This window comes from Halyomorpha halys, unplaced genomic scaffold (assembly GCF_000696795.3).
Source record: "Halyomorpha halys isolate HHAL.00 unplaced genomic scaffold, Hhal_1.1 Scaffold783.1, whole genome shotgun sequence".
NCBI lineage: Eukaryota > Metazoa > Arthropoda > Insecta > Hemiptera > Pentatomidae > Halyomorpha > Halyomorpha halys.
Genome location: NW_027110563.1, coordinates 328,926 through 345,245, shown reverse-complemented (window position 1 = coordinate 345,245; position 16,320 = coordinate 328,926). Strand labels below are relative to the sequence as shown.

The 16,320-nt window shown below is 31.8% G+C and overlaps 1 protein-coding gene across 1 annotated transcript; it reads left to right on the top strand.

Moving 5' to 3' along the window:
• The first annotated feature begins 938 nt into the window (after positions 1–938).
• Positions 939–15,881, top strand: LOC106686143 (Programmed cell death 4). Its single transcript, XM_067048745.1, has 6 exons — positions 939–1,751; positions 2,064–2,221; positions 7,948–8,049; positions 8,211–8,328; positions 13,150–13,309; positions 15,554–15,881. The coding sequence occupies exons 1-6, from the start codon at positions 1,505–1,507 to the stop codon at positions 15,864–15,866; spliced, it is 1,098 nt and encodes a 365-aa protein (XP_066904846.1). The 5' UTR covers positions 939–1,504; the 3' UTR covers positions 15,867–15,881.
• The last annotated feature ends 439 nt before the right edge of the window (positions 15,882–16,320 follow it).

Below are 16,320 nucleotides of genomic sequence, written 5' to 3'. Positions count from 1 at the left end.
TCACTAAATCAATCGAGATTTTCCGAATTTTCTTACTATATTTAAAATAATAACTCAAAAACTAAACACTTGGTTGAAGAAATAATTATTTTTTAAATCATTAAATTTGTAACTCTTTAATCGAAGCCTAATTACATCACGAACATGTATGTATAGAATAATCGAAATCGGGACAAACTTGGTTCCTTCTATCAAATAGGATTCCTTCCAGCAATACCATATATTTTTCCTACCAAAATCTTATATTTTACTGGACTATTTATTAAAATCTTTATATGTTTTAATTGAATCTTAATCTTCTCCATTATTAATACAACAAATTCTGTGATTTATAATGTCTTTTATTATAACCTTTATCAATTATCAGTGTTCGTTGTTTCTAAAATTATACAGTATTATATAATACTGTTTATGATTATTTTTAGATTAGAACTAAACATTAATTGAAGGGGTAAGTGGATAAAAGGACTAGGTAAGATTACTTGAATCTTTAGTTCGGATGAAGGAGGTAGGTGCCTATCTAGCTAGTGTGAGGCACTCTAACCTCAAAATCCATTTGATAACAGAGATAGCCAGATGTAGAAGAGGCTAAGTACAATTCAAAACATAATAAGCTCAACAAAAAAATATTGAATCTTGTTTTCTTAAAATTTACTATTTTTAATATAACCTATTCAATTGATAATACATACTTATGTAGATTAAGAAATAAACTTATTTTTTTTTTTTTATTTATGTATATGTATATTTGAGAATTAAACCTGTGATTTGCAGCTTTGAATTAATAAAATAAAAATACAGCAGTGTAAGCAGAAAATGATATATTATACTATATATTAGGATTTTTTTAAAGAAATAAAAAATGGTTAGTTACCCATATTTTTTTCATGTGTCCCTATCGCCATCTGTTGTTTGCGAACAGTTACTTTTGCTGAGTTTTAAAAGATAAGTTTTATCGAGTGAACAAAGGCAGTCCTGGGAGAGAGTATTGATAAAATGCAGACGTGTCCATTTTAGATATGGCGCCATCGAGAGAGGAGCGCGATTGGCCGAGAGCGGGAGATTAGCGCTCGCGGTGGCCGGCTCAGCTATTATTCAATCTAAACAGAAAAAACCAACTCAACCGCCAACAAACATTGCCACGGGGCGAGGTATACATGATCGCAGCTACTGCCGCGCCTTACTCTAGCAGCTTGTATTCTTTTAATCGTCTCAACGATACCTTCTTTTATTTTCTCTTGGTGAATCAGTGTATTTTTGTGATTTTTCTTTTCCATTTAACAAGTCCTTGAGACCCTTTGTGAAAATAATAAGTGTATTGATATCGGTATCAGTGGAGCCTGCGTCGACCACCACCTCGCAGCGTAGCTTGTTTATATTATTGTTATTGCGCACCTGGTCCACAACGCCGATTATCAACATTGGAATTAGTCCCACCGAGATCGTGGTTTAAAGTACATGTTTTGAGATTGTCAGTAGGGCCTTTAATTGTTTCTGTTATCTAATGGAACCAGAAATAATGGATAACACCGAAATGGAATCCCCAGCTGCTGTGGGTTCTAGAACGGAGTTGTCAAAAAGTGCCGAAAATCTCACTGTCGACCAGAGGATCAAGAAGAAAGCTAAACGCCTCACAAGGCATCTATCTAAGGATGGAATGGCTAATGGTGTACATGTAATTCAGACGACTCGAAGCTGGAAAAATACCAGGAGGCCGAGAAATGGCTATGGAAGAGGACTACCCAAGAAAGGTCATTCATTATCTTTTCTATTAATAGAGCCGTTGTTGTATTGTTAAGTTAGAATCGTTGATCTTCCATCAGTATATCTCGGGGTTATCAATTTGCTCAATTTTAGCACAGATTGCATTATATTTAATTTGTTATAATATCTTATATGATTATTCTTTTTTTTATTAATGTTATTGTGCCTTGTTTTCAATTGTTAGATCGAATACTCATCATGATTAAATTGAATATTTGCTTTTGAATGTATGTCAATCATCTTACATGCTTTAATCTTTAAATTTGTAATTGTTTCCACTAAACTGTAGTCATACACAGGTGGAGCAGGAGGTAAAGGTGTTTGGGGGAAATTAGGCTCAGAGCTAGAAGAAGAAGATATTGATAAAAATGATCCGAATTATGACAGCGATTCTCTTGAACATGGGGAAATCGAACTGGCCCCCGTGATTCCCGAAGCTCCGGATGAAGAGTTGAGGGTAAGCTGTTAAATATACCTTCTTATTAACTAAGGAGAATACACCAATTTTTTTTCCTAACTCGTAACGAGCTACTATTAAAGTTTGCTGTATTTTTAACTAAAATTATGGCTAGTAATCGCACTAATGGTATAGTTTTTAAATTTTAAAAGTAATAAGCCACTATTAGGACCATGTTATTGATTCACTTAATGGTCTATTTCAAACTGGATTGATGTTGACTTCAACCTAGACCTGGTCACATTTTGCACTTGGTCTATTGATTGTAATTATTCTCATATAAATGGCATCTGATGTTTAATTGGATATTTTATTTTTACAGTTAATCGAGAAATTTTTTAAACAATAGGTTCATTTTGAAATATTCTACTAAGGCTTTTTATGTTGTACACATGGCAGTGTTTACCTTGACATTTCCATCAGTAATACTAAACTAGATGATAGTATTTTTATTTTCTGTGGTTAAAATAATCTAGTGTTAAATGTTGAGTGCACTTTTTTTTTTTTTATTGTGCTGTTATGTAAATGTTGACAGAGTTTTAATCTCTTTAGTTTATTTAGGGTACGGTGTCATGTGAGAAGTATATTTACTGTGTTATTCTATTAATGTTACTAAAGAAGTGGGAGTATTTGTCTCTCAATAATACTTGCTCTTAGATCTGAATAAGAACTCAATAAAAAAATTACTGAGTATCTATTTATTCGATTTTATAATTAATATTTTAATAAATATTCTATTCAATTTTTGTAAAATTACTATGACATAATAAGAAAATAAATATTAATTAGTCAAAAGAAATTTAGTTAAAAATATTCTACTGTTTTTTATGAGATTTACTCGTTTTCGTAAATACTGTTCAGCTATCAAGCTGATAAGTTATTATTATGCCACAAAATCTAATTTTTTTTTTTTTTTATAATAAAAAGAATAAAAGTGATAATGGTTTATTATTTCTTCTCATTTCAAATTAATATGTTAACATTCATTTTAGAATTAAACATTAATTATATGAAGTGATTTAGAAATAGAATTAGATCCTGAAATAAATAGGAACAGTATTATTTAACAAACTTTTATTTCTTTCAATAAAAATTTTAATGGTCGTCTTTTATTTATCATTTCTCACAATTAATTCATTATTGACCCACTAAGATTTTGATTAAACTCTAGATGGGTGGTTTAATATTCTTCCACCAGAACAATACCAAGTTCTCAACATCAAAGTTTTTAAAGTTTATTTATCTATCTTGAGTTAATTTATTCGTTCTGACAACTCATCTGAAAGATGCTTCATAGAATTTATAAATTGTGGTACACTTGAAATTGTTAATTCTTTGTTTAACTATTAAAAACAATTGTTACTGAAATTAAGATAGGTTAAAATATAATTTTTAGATATTATTTATATTTAATTCAAATATTTTCATTCTTTTCTGTAGTTTATACCCATCTTGAAAAGAATTAACATTAATTTAAAAACAAAATAATAAATTCTTAAAAATATGTCATTAGAAGTAAATTTCAATTAACATTTAATTTTAAACCTAACAATGTTATCAGTTAATATCATGACTCATTACTTGCAATTGAGGAGTTTTTATTTCCAAAAACTACCCAATGTCAGTTGAAATAATAGGATTTAAGTGTTTTTATTAAATAAACGATTTAATTGTCTTTTAACTTATTCTGTTCTGATAAACTTTATGCAGCCTTAATATTATTTTGATATTTATCATTGATAATATTGTGCTACTGGACTGGTTTACGCAAACAGTATTTTGTTGTTATCTAATACTCCCATTAGAAACATACTAAACTTAATAGAAATCATTTACATAACAGTAGCGTTAGATGTATAAAAAAACAAAACAAGAACTTGCAAAAAGGCAAGTGAAATATTCTCAAAGATTCTCCCATAAAAATAAATTCAAGTGATCCTAGACACCTAGACAAAGTGAATCATATTAAATTTTCATGAAAAATGGTTCAATGGGCAGAATAATAAGAAGTAAGCAGAAATGGTGAATAATGGTTTATGTTATATCTTTTAAGAAATATTTGTTTTTTTTTTATTCAATTAATTGTTTCTTAAGTTTATTTGATATGGTGATAACAATAATTTGTATCTTTTCCATTTATTTAATTGTAAATATCAGTAGAATGTTCTAATATATCAAAGTTAGGTGGCTTTGATAGTTTTTATCCATATCCTTCAAAAGAATTATTTATTACCACTTCCTGGTCATGCGGGGCTGGTGTTCCTGAGGGCTCCGGACGACTCCTGGGGTTCTGCTATCGTCCTTGTTCTCTCATACTTCTTGCACAAGTAGACTGTCCAAATGATTTTAGTTTAAATGTATTAAACTACAGTGTCGATGACCTCCGTGTTTTATATCGAGTTAAAACAATCCAATCAGTGTAGGTTTACCAAAGTATTTAAAAAATATTCAATGTTTGACTGCAATAGCTCAATGAATGCTTCTAAATCTACAAAATTAGTCATTTTAATCTTATAAACTTCAGTTCATCTTGCAAACTTAGTTCATATCTTATATATTTAAAAAAAAAATTATGTAATTATAAAATTTATTATAAATAATCTATACTTCTTAAGTACTCTTCTGGGTTGAAAAATATTGTTTCAATTCTTTAAAATCGTTCTCAAAATTTCAGTTTCATAGGAATCATCATGGCAATGATTACGGCACTTATCTATTCATTGCCATCCCTAATAGAAGTTTTTCATTAAAAGGTTATGGTTCCGTTCCTATTGGTCATAGTGATAGAGTGATCCTGTATATCCTGAAGCCTTCCGATTGTCTATCTAACACTAAAGGAATTTTCCTATCTAGTCACGTAGTTTCTAAGATCAGTCCGTTCAAACAAACTAACTCTTTAGCTTAGTGAGATAGAATAGATAAGTGGTTTCTTTTATTTTATAAACTTTGATTCCGAAATCAGTTGTATGCAGTGGAGCTTTTTGTACTTTGAGGAAGTCAAGTGATTAAACATGATTTAAATTTAGAAAAGTCATCTCAATTAACCCTCTTCCTCAAACTGCTGGAAGTTGCCTTCTAAATAAAGTTTGTTTTAAAATTGTTGACCGAGTTAAGAGAGATGTATCCTGAAACGTTCAATGACAAATAAGTTTTTTCCCCGGTTTCATTATTTGAAGCAAGAATTTTTCTTTTTATTTGGGATGAGGTATGATGTTAAGGCTTTTTTTTTTTATCTTTTTGGCCTAATATGCTAGTACAACGGACAACAAAAATATCAAAGAAACACTCTGTAAAAATGTCACCTGTTGCTTTATTTGGCTGGTATTCAATCTGATCATAAATTAAAAAAAGGTTAGCTAACATAGTAATAGTTGAAAAGATTAATAGCCTTTCAAATATATACTAAAAATAGCAAGTTATGTATTAATGTAGAATAATTGATACCATTCCTACCAGCCTCATAAAGTGGGTACCCTTAATTGCGAAAATTATTTCTTTTTTCCTATCCTGGTCATTTATGACATATAGGGAGGGGGGGGTTATCTAGTGGTGACCAACCTATATTAACTATGGTAAGGGGTCAAGTTCTTCATTTCGTAGGACTGCCACGCAATAAAGAAACAACTCTCCAGGCCAGATTCAAACCGGTGCCGCCCGCAGTTCTAAGTTTTTTATGACCTGAGCTACAGACAGTCCCAGGGAAAATTATCTGAGTGTTATTCTGACCAAATCACCTCCCTGCACAACCGTTGGTCTAGTAACAGTACTCCTGGCTCTCCATGGGTTGTAGCAGAACAGATTTAATTTAATTTTAATATTGAAAAATTATTTAAAATACAATAAATGAAATTTTATATAATTTTAACTTAATTCTCATATCTAAAAGATAGCTTGGGTTCAAATTAAAAACTTTAATATTGAATAGATAATAGAATTTTATTTAAGTTTTATAACAAATAGACTCTTTTCTCAGGGCGGATTTCTAGGCAAACAGAGCAGACACTTCTTTACCAATAACATTTAATTTAATTAATATCTCTTTTACAAATGTATTTAATTTTATTTATTAGAACAAAACTAACCAATTTAATGGAATCTTCTTTTGATGATTCTCTCAACAAACTAACACTGACTGTTGGCAATCTTTCTGCAATCAAACACTAACGAAACCAAGCATCGGTTCTCTTACAGTTTTCAAACTCACTTCTCGTCCACCGAAGTGTGTTGTTTGGTGATACAAACAAAGAGTCCCTTCTTCTTCTTGGGAAACTCTTCGATATCTTCTTTTTCAAGTTGTCTCCCCTTGGGCTAGACAAAAGATGAATGAGGCCCACCTCATCCAGGAAACATCATTCTCTGCCCGCGCCTAAGCAACGAATACTTAGCATAAAACATACTAAAAACCCTTTATACATAAAAATATACTATTTACTCAAAAAGAGGATATATATATATAAGTTACGGTCTGAGTCAGCTGTTATTTCGATGTCAGCTGACTGAGGGGATCAGCTGATCGAGGATATATAAGAGATGTAGCGAACACAATAAAGCTAGTATTTTACAGCAGTTCAAGCGTGTTAGATCTTATTCCTTCTTCTCTTTTTTTACATTTTGCTTTCGCCAATACTTAACTGGTGCCGAAAACCGGGACTTTAAATACCAGAGTAATATTTACTTTAAAGAAGATTTTTTTTTTTTTTTTTATCGTAGTTTTCTCAGCTTTCAATTTTTTTTTCTATTCTCTCATTTTTTAAAAATCATGGCTGCTAATGGCAATGGTATCGTTAGACAAGCACTCTTGAACTTGGAATCTTTAAATCAAAATGGGGTTCAAAACCCACCACCCATGGAGGTGACTCCTCCACCCCTGGAGGTTTCTCTAGCGGGAGCCCATGCCACAACACTTGAGCGGGTAAAAGTACGCACAGCAACTGCCCAAGACTTGAGGAAGGCTGTTTCTGACCTCGAACGATTTACCGGGGAAACAGGAGAATTGAGCCACTTCATAAAAGGGGGTGACCAACTAATAAGCCGAATTGAAGCAAAGTCTACTCGATAGTGAAGATGCGGAGGCTTTAAAAGCAGCGGTCGTCTGCAGAGTCAAGAGGAGCATCCTAAATCAAATTCAGGCTGACGAAGAGACCCCTTGGAGAGTTATTAAGGAAAGATTAAAGAAGGCGTTTGGAGGAGGAGGGTGGGCCCCAGAGGAAGACATATTTATGATGATCCAAGAGACAAAGAAACCGAAACAGTCTAGTGGGCAATATGCCGCGGAACTCCTGGCTTGCTTTAACAGAATTCAAGATAAACTGAGTGAAATGATGAAAACAATTCAGGTACGGGACCGGATGCAATTCTTATCCCTGGTACTAAAGATAAAGGAAGAAGGAATAAGATCTAACACGCTTGAACTGCTGTAAAATACTAGCTTTATTGTGTTTGCTACATCTCTTATATATCCTCGATCAGCTGATCCCCTCAGTCAGCTGACATCGAAATAACAGCTGACTCAGACCGTAACTTTTATATATATATATATCGATATCGTTGGTCTGGGAACAGGGCTCCCTTACAAAGTACTGAACCATTGACCCTTGATAGGTTGTAGCAGTGCAGATTTATTTATTAAGTGATAAGATTAGTTTATTAAGGTACAAGACCATATTTTTTTTACATTTGTGTTTTTATATTTAATAATGATAATCAATTTTTTGTATAATTTTCAGAAAAGTGGAGAGATGATCATCCTTGAATATTATGAGCATGGCGAATCTAGTGAGGCTGCTATTGCATTTGATGAGTTGAATTTCCATAACAAGAAGCACATGGTAAGTTTTCGTTACTTTATATTTCTTCTTTATACTATTTATTTCTTTTTTCTTTCTCTTCTTTCCATAACAAGTAGCACATCATATGTTCAGGTAACTTTATATTTCTTCTTTATTTTTTAAGCTAACATTCAGAATAGAACTGTTCATTTATGTTCTAGATACCGCAACTGGCTATCGAGATAGCTTTGGATCACAAACCGTCTCATAGGGAGATGACCTCTCGTTTGATCTCAGATTTGTATGGACAATTGATCAAGCAGAGGGATATTGCATCCGGTAATATCTAGTTATTACCAATACTTGCTTACTTTTAATTTATTTCATTTTAATGAATTATAATTATTATTCAAAAAGTTCATAACCATTTGTTTTGGTTATCTAATCATGCATTATTCATTTTCTTTTTGTATGATTTTGGAGCTGGATGTAGTCCATGGGTAGATTATTCAAAGATTGAAATATATAGTTATGAATCTACTTGCTTTATGGATTGTTCGCTTTTACTTTATCCTGTAACTTCAAACATATCTACTTGGATAGGTACTACTGGAGTAGGTATTTTTTTTTTAGTGAATTAGCTCATTTAATAAGGAACTAACTCATATCTCTTGGGTCTGGATATAGCAAATAATTATTTAGCCTGTTATATCAGTCGTGGATCTACCCTCCTGGAGTACATCCAACATCTATAAAATGTGTACCCTTAACACGTTGACTGCCAGGGCTGTACCATGTATAGTGCTGATAAACTTGCCCTGTGTGCCTGGGCTGTTATATATATATATATATATATATATATATATATATATATATATGGTGTTGAGAAATACCCTGTATTTTGAGCTATACTATATATGGTGCAGAAAAACATCCCATGTGTCGGGCTGTACCATATATGGCTCCAAAAAACACCATGTTCCAGGGTCATACCATATGTGGCACTGAGAAACATTCTGTGTGTCGGGCTGTACCGTATATGGTGCTGAAAAACACCCCATGTGTCGGGCTGTACCATATATGGCGCTAAAAAACACTATGTGCCAGGGTTATACTATATACGGCGCTGTGAAACACTCCGTGTCGGGCTGTATCATATATGGTGCTGAGAAACATCCCATGTGTCGGGCTGTACCATATACGGTGCTAAAAAACACTATGTGCCAGGGTTGTACTATATATGGCGCTGTGAAACACTCCGTGTCGGGCTGTATCATATATGGTGCTGAGAAACACCCTGTGTGTCGGGCTATACCTTATATGGTGCTGAAAAACACCCCATGTGGCGGGCTATACCATATATGGTGCTGAGTAATACCCTATGTGACTGGCTATACCATATATGGCACTAAAAAACACCATGTTCCAGAGTCATACCATATATGGCACTGAGAAACACTCCGTGTGTCGCGCTGCACCATATAAGGCGGGTGTTGAGAAACACTCCGTGTGTCGCTGTACCATATAGGGCGTTGAGAAACACTTTGTGCCCGGGATCTCAGGTCCTATATGGCTCACGTTATTCATCTTTGAAGGGCTCTCCCTAATCCTACAATAGTCGTTCGTTTGTCACTACTCCATTGACATTTAATGTGACTTCCACCTTCACACCAGTTGCATTCCAGTCAACGACGTATTTACAAAATATTGTAGACATAGCAGCAAAACGTTAGGACATTACTGGTGAGTACAATTTTTTTTACAATATATTACTATTCAATATTAATTACATTCAACCATTCTATTTGTAGAAAGATTTGTTTTATCCCTAAAACAATTTTAAAGGTTTTAAAAAAAAAAATACCAGTTTGGCTTATTTTATTCCTTTGTAGGGTATTTTATAAGTTCTTTAAATCTTTCATTTCAATTTTTTTTATTTAGGTACAAATACTTTTAATCTGACAAGAAAATTGCTTACTACAGAAAGCTCCATACTGTGCAGTTATTTTTTAATATTTAAGTGCCGCATTTTTGTGGTAAGTCCTTTTGTTCTTTTATTTCTTTATATATAAAATTATTTTCATATCTAATTGTTCTGTGATTTTGAAGGAAAAATGGATAGTCAGAGGGACTTTTGATTCTTCAAAAACATTACGGAGAGAAAAAATAAAATAAATGGCTGTGTTTCACGAATTATTGTTCGAGTCTTGGGAGTCGAATGATCAATTTGTGGGACTAGATAGTTACTTATGTTTCACTTCCTCTGAAGATTAAGATGATGGAGTTGGTTTCGGAACAACATGAAGACAAATTGCCAGGTATTCCAAGCAATTCTACAATTTCTTCGCCTTCTAGTCCTGCCCTTGCAGCTACCTGTTCTGGGCCTTTTGACTTTAACCACGGTACTGCCTTTAGAAATATTCACTGGAGTACTGGGTCACAACAGTATAACTCCGGAAAATTCTCCAATTGGGTTTATCTGATAATTTTTAGGTGATGGCCTCTACTATTATACTATAGTGTATCAAAATTTTATTAAAAATGTTGTGCGTCTTCTCTTATTACATAAGGCAGAAAATATTTATTTCATAATAATAATAATTAGAATTCAACAGCCATATCGTAAGTCAATTCTAGCGAGAAAATGTTTATATTGTAATAGGACAGTATGAGATGAAATGGTTTCATTCAATCAGATCCTCTACTATTCTATTATAATATAAAAATCTTCCAGCTAGAATTGACTAGTATTGCTCTCTACCCACCACTTCCATTTCACCCTTGTGTCAAGAAATTAATTTACTCTTGTTTAATTATTTTTTCTTGAGTTGGTGAACATCGGTAAAGTAGTTTTACTTCATTTCATTTCATTGGTCATTCACTTCATTTCATTGGTATGCATGTTTTGTAGCTAGTTCTGCTAAATGTTTACAAATTTTATCTAATTCACAACTCCTCAAGAACTTTTAAAATTTAGGGAAGTGGTAATTTTGACATTGTTGAAACCTATACCCATTGCCTTCTGCGAGAATCCACCTTCCTTGAATTCGTGAAACAAATGCACAAGGCAGAAAGGTAAAAAAAAAATGTGTATAAAATAATTATTGGCCAAAATGTGAGATAACCCTGGCCACTATGCCCTAAAAGCATACTATAATTATGAAATATTTTTTTAATAATTGTTTTTTATAATATAATACATAGAATTGTTTATAATAGATTTCTATTGTCATTATATTATTGTATCTTATTAATTAATTTGTATAATATATTGTTTATCATTGTATAATTTGTAAGTTTTGTGTATAATATTTTTTTTCTAAATAAAACTATAATCCTTACTAATTATGTGTAGTTTTCATTATATTTATTATCAAATTTTTAAGTTTGGCTAATTAAAAATTTGTATAATTTCAGCTTTTTTTTGTAAAAACATATATTTATTAAAAATTTTAATTTAAAAAATATTTCAATTCAATTTTAATATCAACTAAGTATTGTATCGGAATGCACATTTTTATAAGTTTATAGTATTTATTCAAAACCCCACTTTCAAGTTCTATATGTTATGGCGTTATGTTACAGTGAGAGGACAGAAGAGGTAATCAGGCATTTTTCCTTGTCTTGTGCTTGGGCTGTGTGCAGCACTAATAAAAGAGCGAATTTCTCATAATTGATTCAAATAAGAATTTTTGATATGTTTTTCCTTAATCTAAAAGCGTATTATAAAAATTAATAACTGGCACACAGCATATGTTTAGACATAATTTGATGGCAGTCAAGGTGTTAATTGGGTACAAATCCTGATGGTGGAGTGTGATTCTGACAAAATCTCCTCGCACAACCTAGAAACACCTCAGTTGGTCCAAAAACAGTACTTCCTTACCAAGTACTGAACCTTAGACCCTTCAAGGGTTTCAGCGGTACAGGTAATAAGTATTTATATTACGAGTAATATAAATACTTATTATTTTCATCGTTTATGTATATTATGAGGTTTATTTCAAATTATAAAACTGAGGAATAATACTCGTAAAGGTCTGCACATGTTAATTTTTTTCGATCTAACCATAAAAACTCTGAAATGAGGGTAACTTTTCAAATTCATTAACCGATATTTGGGGTTATTATTGCATTAAATTTTTGGACTTAGAGAAGACTTCGTCGTAAATCAAATTACAGAATTTTCCTGGGATGCTATGGTTTGAATAATTAGTTTTACGAATTAGCTGGAAACTGCTTATGCCAAAAAATCGCCGTATCTGATCAAGTATTGAGCTTGGTTTTTTTTTTATCAATTTTAATAAAATGTTTTAATCTGAATTTTTTATTGTTATAAATTAACAATGATTACTATGCTATTTGATAACATAAGGTAACATTTTGGTAATGCCTCAGTTCTTAAACTTCAGTAAAAATTGTGTAACATACGAGGTACGTTCACAAAGTTTTGAGACTGGTTTCTGAATCCCTAATTTATTTAACATTTTGTATATAGCACAGCGAACTAGAAATGTTCAATACATGACCATTGGGCATCAATACACTGCTGCCATCGTTTTTCATGGACTTAAAGCTAGAAGGCTAATACACTTTGTGTGAAAGACTTTTAAGGTACCATTTCGGACCTGCCTAAACCACTGGAAGCTAGGTCGGTGTTGTAGGGTGGCTGCGACAGTGTTATCGTGAAAAAAAAAAAACTAATCTGCTACAATTTTTATCAGTTCGGCTTGTTGAAGGTGACTATCCTCGTGGCTGTCTTTGAACCTCATATACCACATGAAAACCATCACACATGACATGGTTTCTTCTTTATAAGCCCTAGGAATTATACCTAAAGTCTCTGTAGCAGTTTTTTTTTCAGTTTCATGCAGAACTTTATCAAATGATATGATGCTGAGTTTTTGACAGTGGTTACTGACATGTACTCACACCACTAGCGATCTAATCACTCCAGTTTCTCAAAGACAGCTACCACTGATGTGGTTTGTTGCCTGATACCCCTCACTACTTCACCCTGTTGGTGGAACCAATCTTCGCGCACTCCCCTACTCAGTAAAAAAGTCTTGAAACTTTGTGAACGTACCGCGTAGAGTATGGAATGTTGTTGTTTATTTGTTTTGTTTCTTAAAGATATTTACAACGACTTTTCATTTGTAGCATTTGATCGATTGCTGAAGGATTTGCCAGATCTAATTCTGGATACTCCTGATGCACCGACAGCACTTGGTAACTTTTTAGCAAGGGCTATCGCTGATGATTGCGTGCCTCCTAAGTTAATAGAAGTACTTAAGGATAAAGCTGAGACTGATCTTGCTAAGTATGCATTTATTTTTGTTTGTTTTTTTTTCTTATTATCATAATTTTTTTTGTTTGTTTTGTCAATAGAAATTTAAGGAGTTCCATATTACACTGAATATTTTTTATAATGACTTCCAAAGGAACAGGTTTATTCGGTCATTATATGCAATCGTCTTTATTACCAATCACTACAACCATTTGTCTTCACCCTCTTTTACATTTTCCTCTTTCAAATAAAAGTTTTTCAAACATCTTTTATTTCTTATTTTTACCCACCCAAACAACTTGTAAAGTATTCTTACCTTCTGGTAATTTCATCATCTTTATAAAATATTTTTCTAACATTTTCTATAATCATTGGTCGTCACCTTAAAATTTTAAAATTTTCTTTCCTTGATCATGTTATTCTACTAACATATTTAATTAAACGTTTTACTTTCCACTTTTTTCATCACTTTATTTTTACTAACTTTCATTCTGTATAATTATTTACTTGTGTCATTCTATTTATATTTTCTCTTTTAATTCATTGGTTGTTATCTTGCTGTTTGTTCTTAACCCTGATGAAGGCTAGAACCTCTGGCTGAAACGTTGGAACAATTAAATTCAAGTTCTCTTGACTTGTTTGTGTTGTTTACCGACCGCATCCCTAACCATCTTCTCATCACTACACCCATCATGTAAATGTAAAATTGAAATTTTTAATAATGAATTACTCCCACTAACTACAAATAAATTGTTTTTTTGCGCAATATGATGATACGCAACTTTATTTTTTGTAAAATAATGAACACGCTTGTATTTAAAAATCAAGAAGTGAACATCATTTTTACCTTTTCAAAAAATACTTTCTTTTCCAATTTTGAGCCAAAAAAATATAGTCTTCTATGACTTTTTTTTTCCAATTTCAACTGAGCCAGTCTTAATTGCTTAAACTTGAGTGCCAAAGTCATCATGACACATTAAGAATTTCTTTAGCACTGGCCTGAGTTAGTTGTTGGATATCCACTTTGTTTTCTTCTTCCGTAATTTCCTATCACTATGCACATAATTGATAACTGTGTTACTTCTACAGACATTTTTGGCACTTCCAAGCCATTTCTTGCGTACAGTATAATAATTGTAAAATAATATTAACACAATAAAGTTAAATTGTTAATTCTCTAAACAGAAATGAAAACCCTCTACTTAAAAATATGGGTGTAAAGTAAAAGAAACATTCTTAGAAAAAATTAGGTTGTTGTTTGTTGGGATTGTTTTTTATGGTTTCATGGAACAGAGGCAAAACCAATCTATTATTGTTGAATGGATCATCAAAATAGTTATTTTGGTCCATCAATTGTTTTAACCTTGGTTGTTATATCCGTTAATAAATACATTGCTAGGTCTCAAAAATCACTAGTCCATGAATATTCCTCAACATAACCGATATGTTGCTATGTCCGTGGTCGTTATAAATGAAATCCAGTGTACAGTAATCGTTAGCATACTAAGTATATATTAAAACGATCTCGATAACTGATTTCTCCAGCTAATTTGTACGAAATTACTCCCAGTCCCCTGGAAAAATTCCTGTATCTTAATTCATTGTATTTAGATCCTTATGTGTTTTTCCTCAGAAAAAAAATAGTTATTAAATTTGAAGACCTCTTTTCCCAAAGACTATAATTTATTTGTTTCCTTTAGTTTCTGTTATAAGTTTGTACCTCCTTAAAAACGTATACATGTTTTGTTTTATTAAAAAATAGAAATCACATCCTCAATTATCGATCATGTCCATTCTATGGTTTCTTCCTGTTCCACACCATTCCTAATTGAAATATCATATTTCCCATAACTTAAATAAATAATTTCTAAATCTTTGTACTCCTAAATATTTTTTAAATGAGTTAAAAGGATTTTTAATCAGAGTACATAAACCAAAACGGCTTTGAAAAATCACAACGCCATCAATAGAACAATCTCTTTAGTTAGGAATATGGATGGGTACAGATATCGTCAATGAGAACTGTAGTTCCATGCAATGCACCTGTCCATGATAATATTCAGTATGCATTGTATGAAAAAATGCGATATAATATTTGAAATTTTTGATGATCACAATTTGTCAATAATTTGTATAACTGATAATTGGAAAAACATCATTAAAAACAATGCAAATCAGGCCCTTATTCAAATTTTCATAAGCTTAGTTTGATAGGTTTTACATGAACCTTTTTTTTTTTTTTTTTACTTAAAGCTCTGAAATATGTATATTTTTTAGGCAAGTTTTATTGAGGGCCGATACTCTCTTGTCCATGAAGCACGGACTTGCTCGGCTCGATAATGTCTGGGGAGTTGGTGGCGGCCTACGTCCTGTCAAATCCCTCATCAGGCAGATGGTGCTCTTACTCAAAGAGTACATTTCATCTGGCGATCTCAAAGAAGCGACTCGTTGCTTATTAGATTTAGAAGTGCCCCATTTTCACCATGAATTGGTTTATGAGGTACATAATTCATTCAATTGTCAAATTATTAAAAAAAAAATTATATGCTTAGATTTGTATGTTTTTATAAAATGCAAAATTGTTGGTTAATCTTTTATATAGTTTTCTTCCCTCCTCATTTATAGAAAAAAATTTTTTACTTTTCTTTTTAAGTTCCAATCATCACATTTTGGTCAAAGATAACTTTTTTTTTTTTGGAGTTATTGGAAATAAGTAAAAATCTATTGATAGTGGAATGTAAAAAAAAAAAAAAAGAATTATGTTAAACATGTTATAAATGCATGTTATAATGCAATAAAAATATATATATATTATAGAGATATTTTACTTTTAGATATAAAGTAATATTAGAATTATGAACAGGATATAGAAATTAAACATGGACATGATATTGAAAATTAAAAGACTTGGTATGTTAAATTGAAATATTGATCAAATAAATTTTGCGAGTTTCTAAGAAAAGGATGGTGTAATTATCGTATTGTGTCTTAAATATTTTTTTTAGGAATAAGAGTTTAAATATTTAATATATATGGAATACATA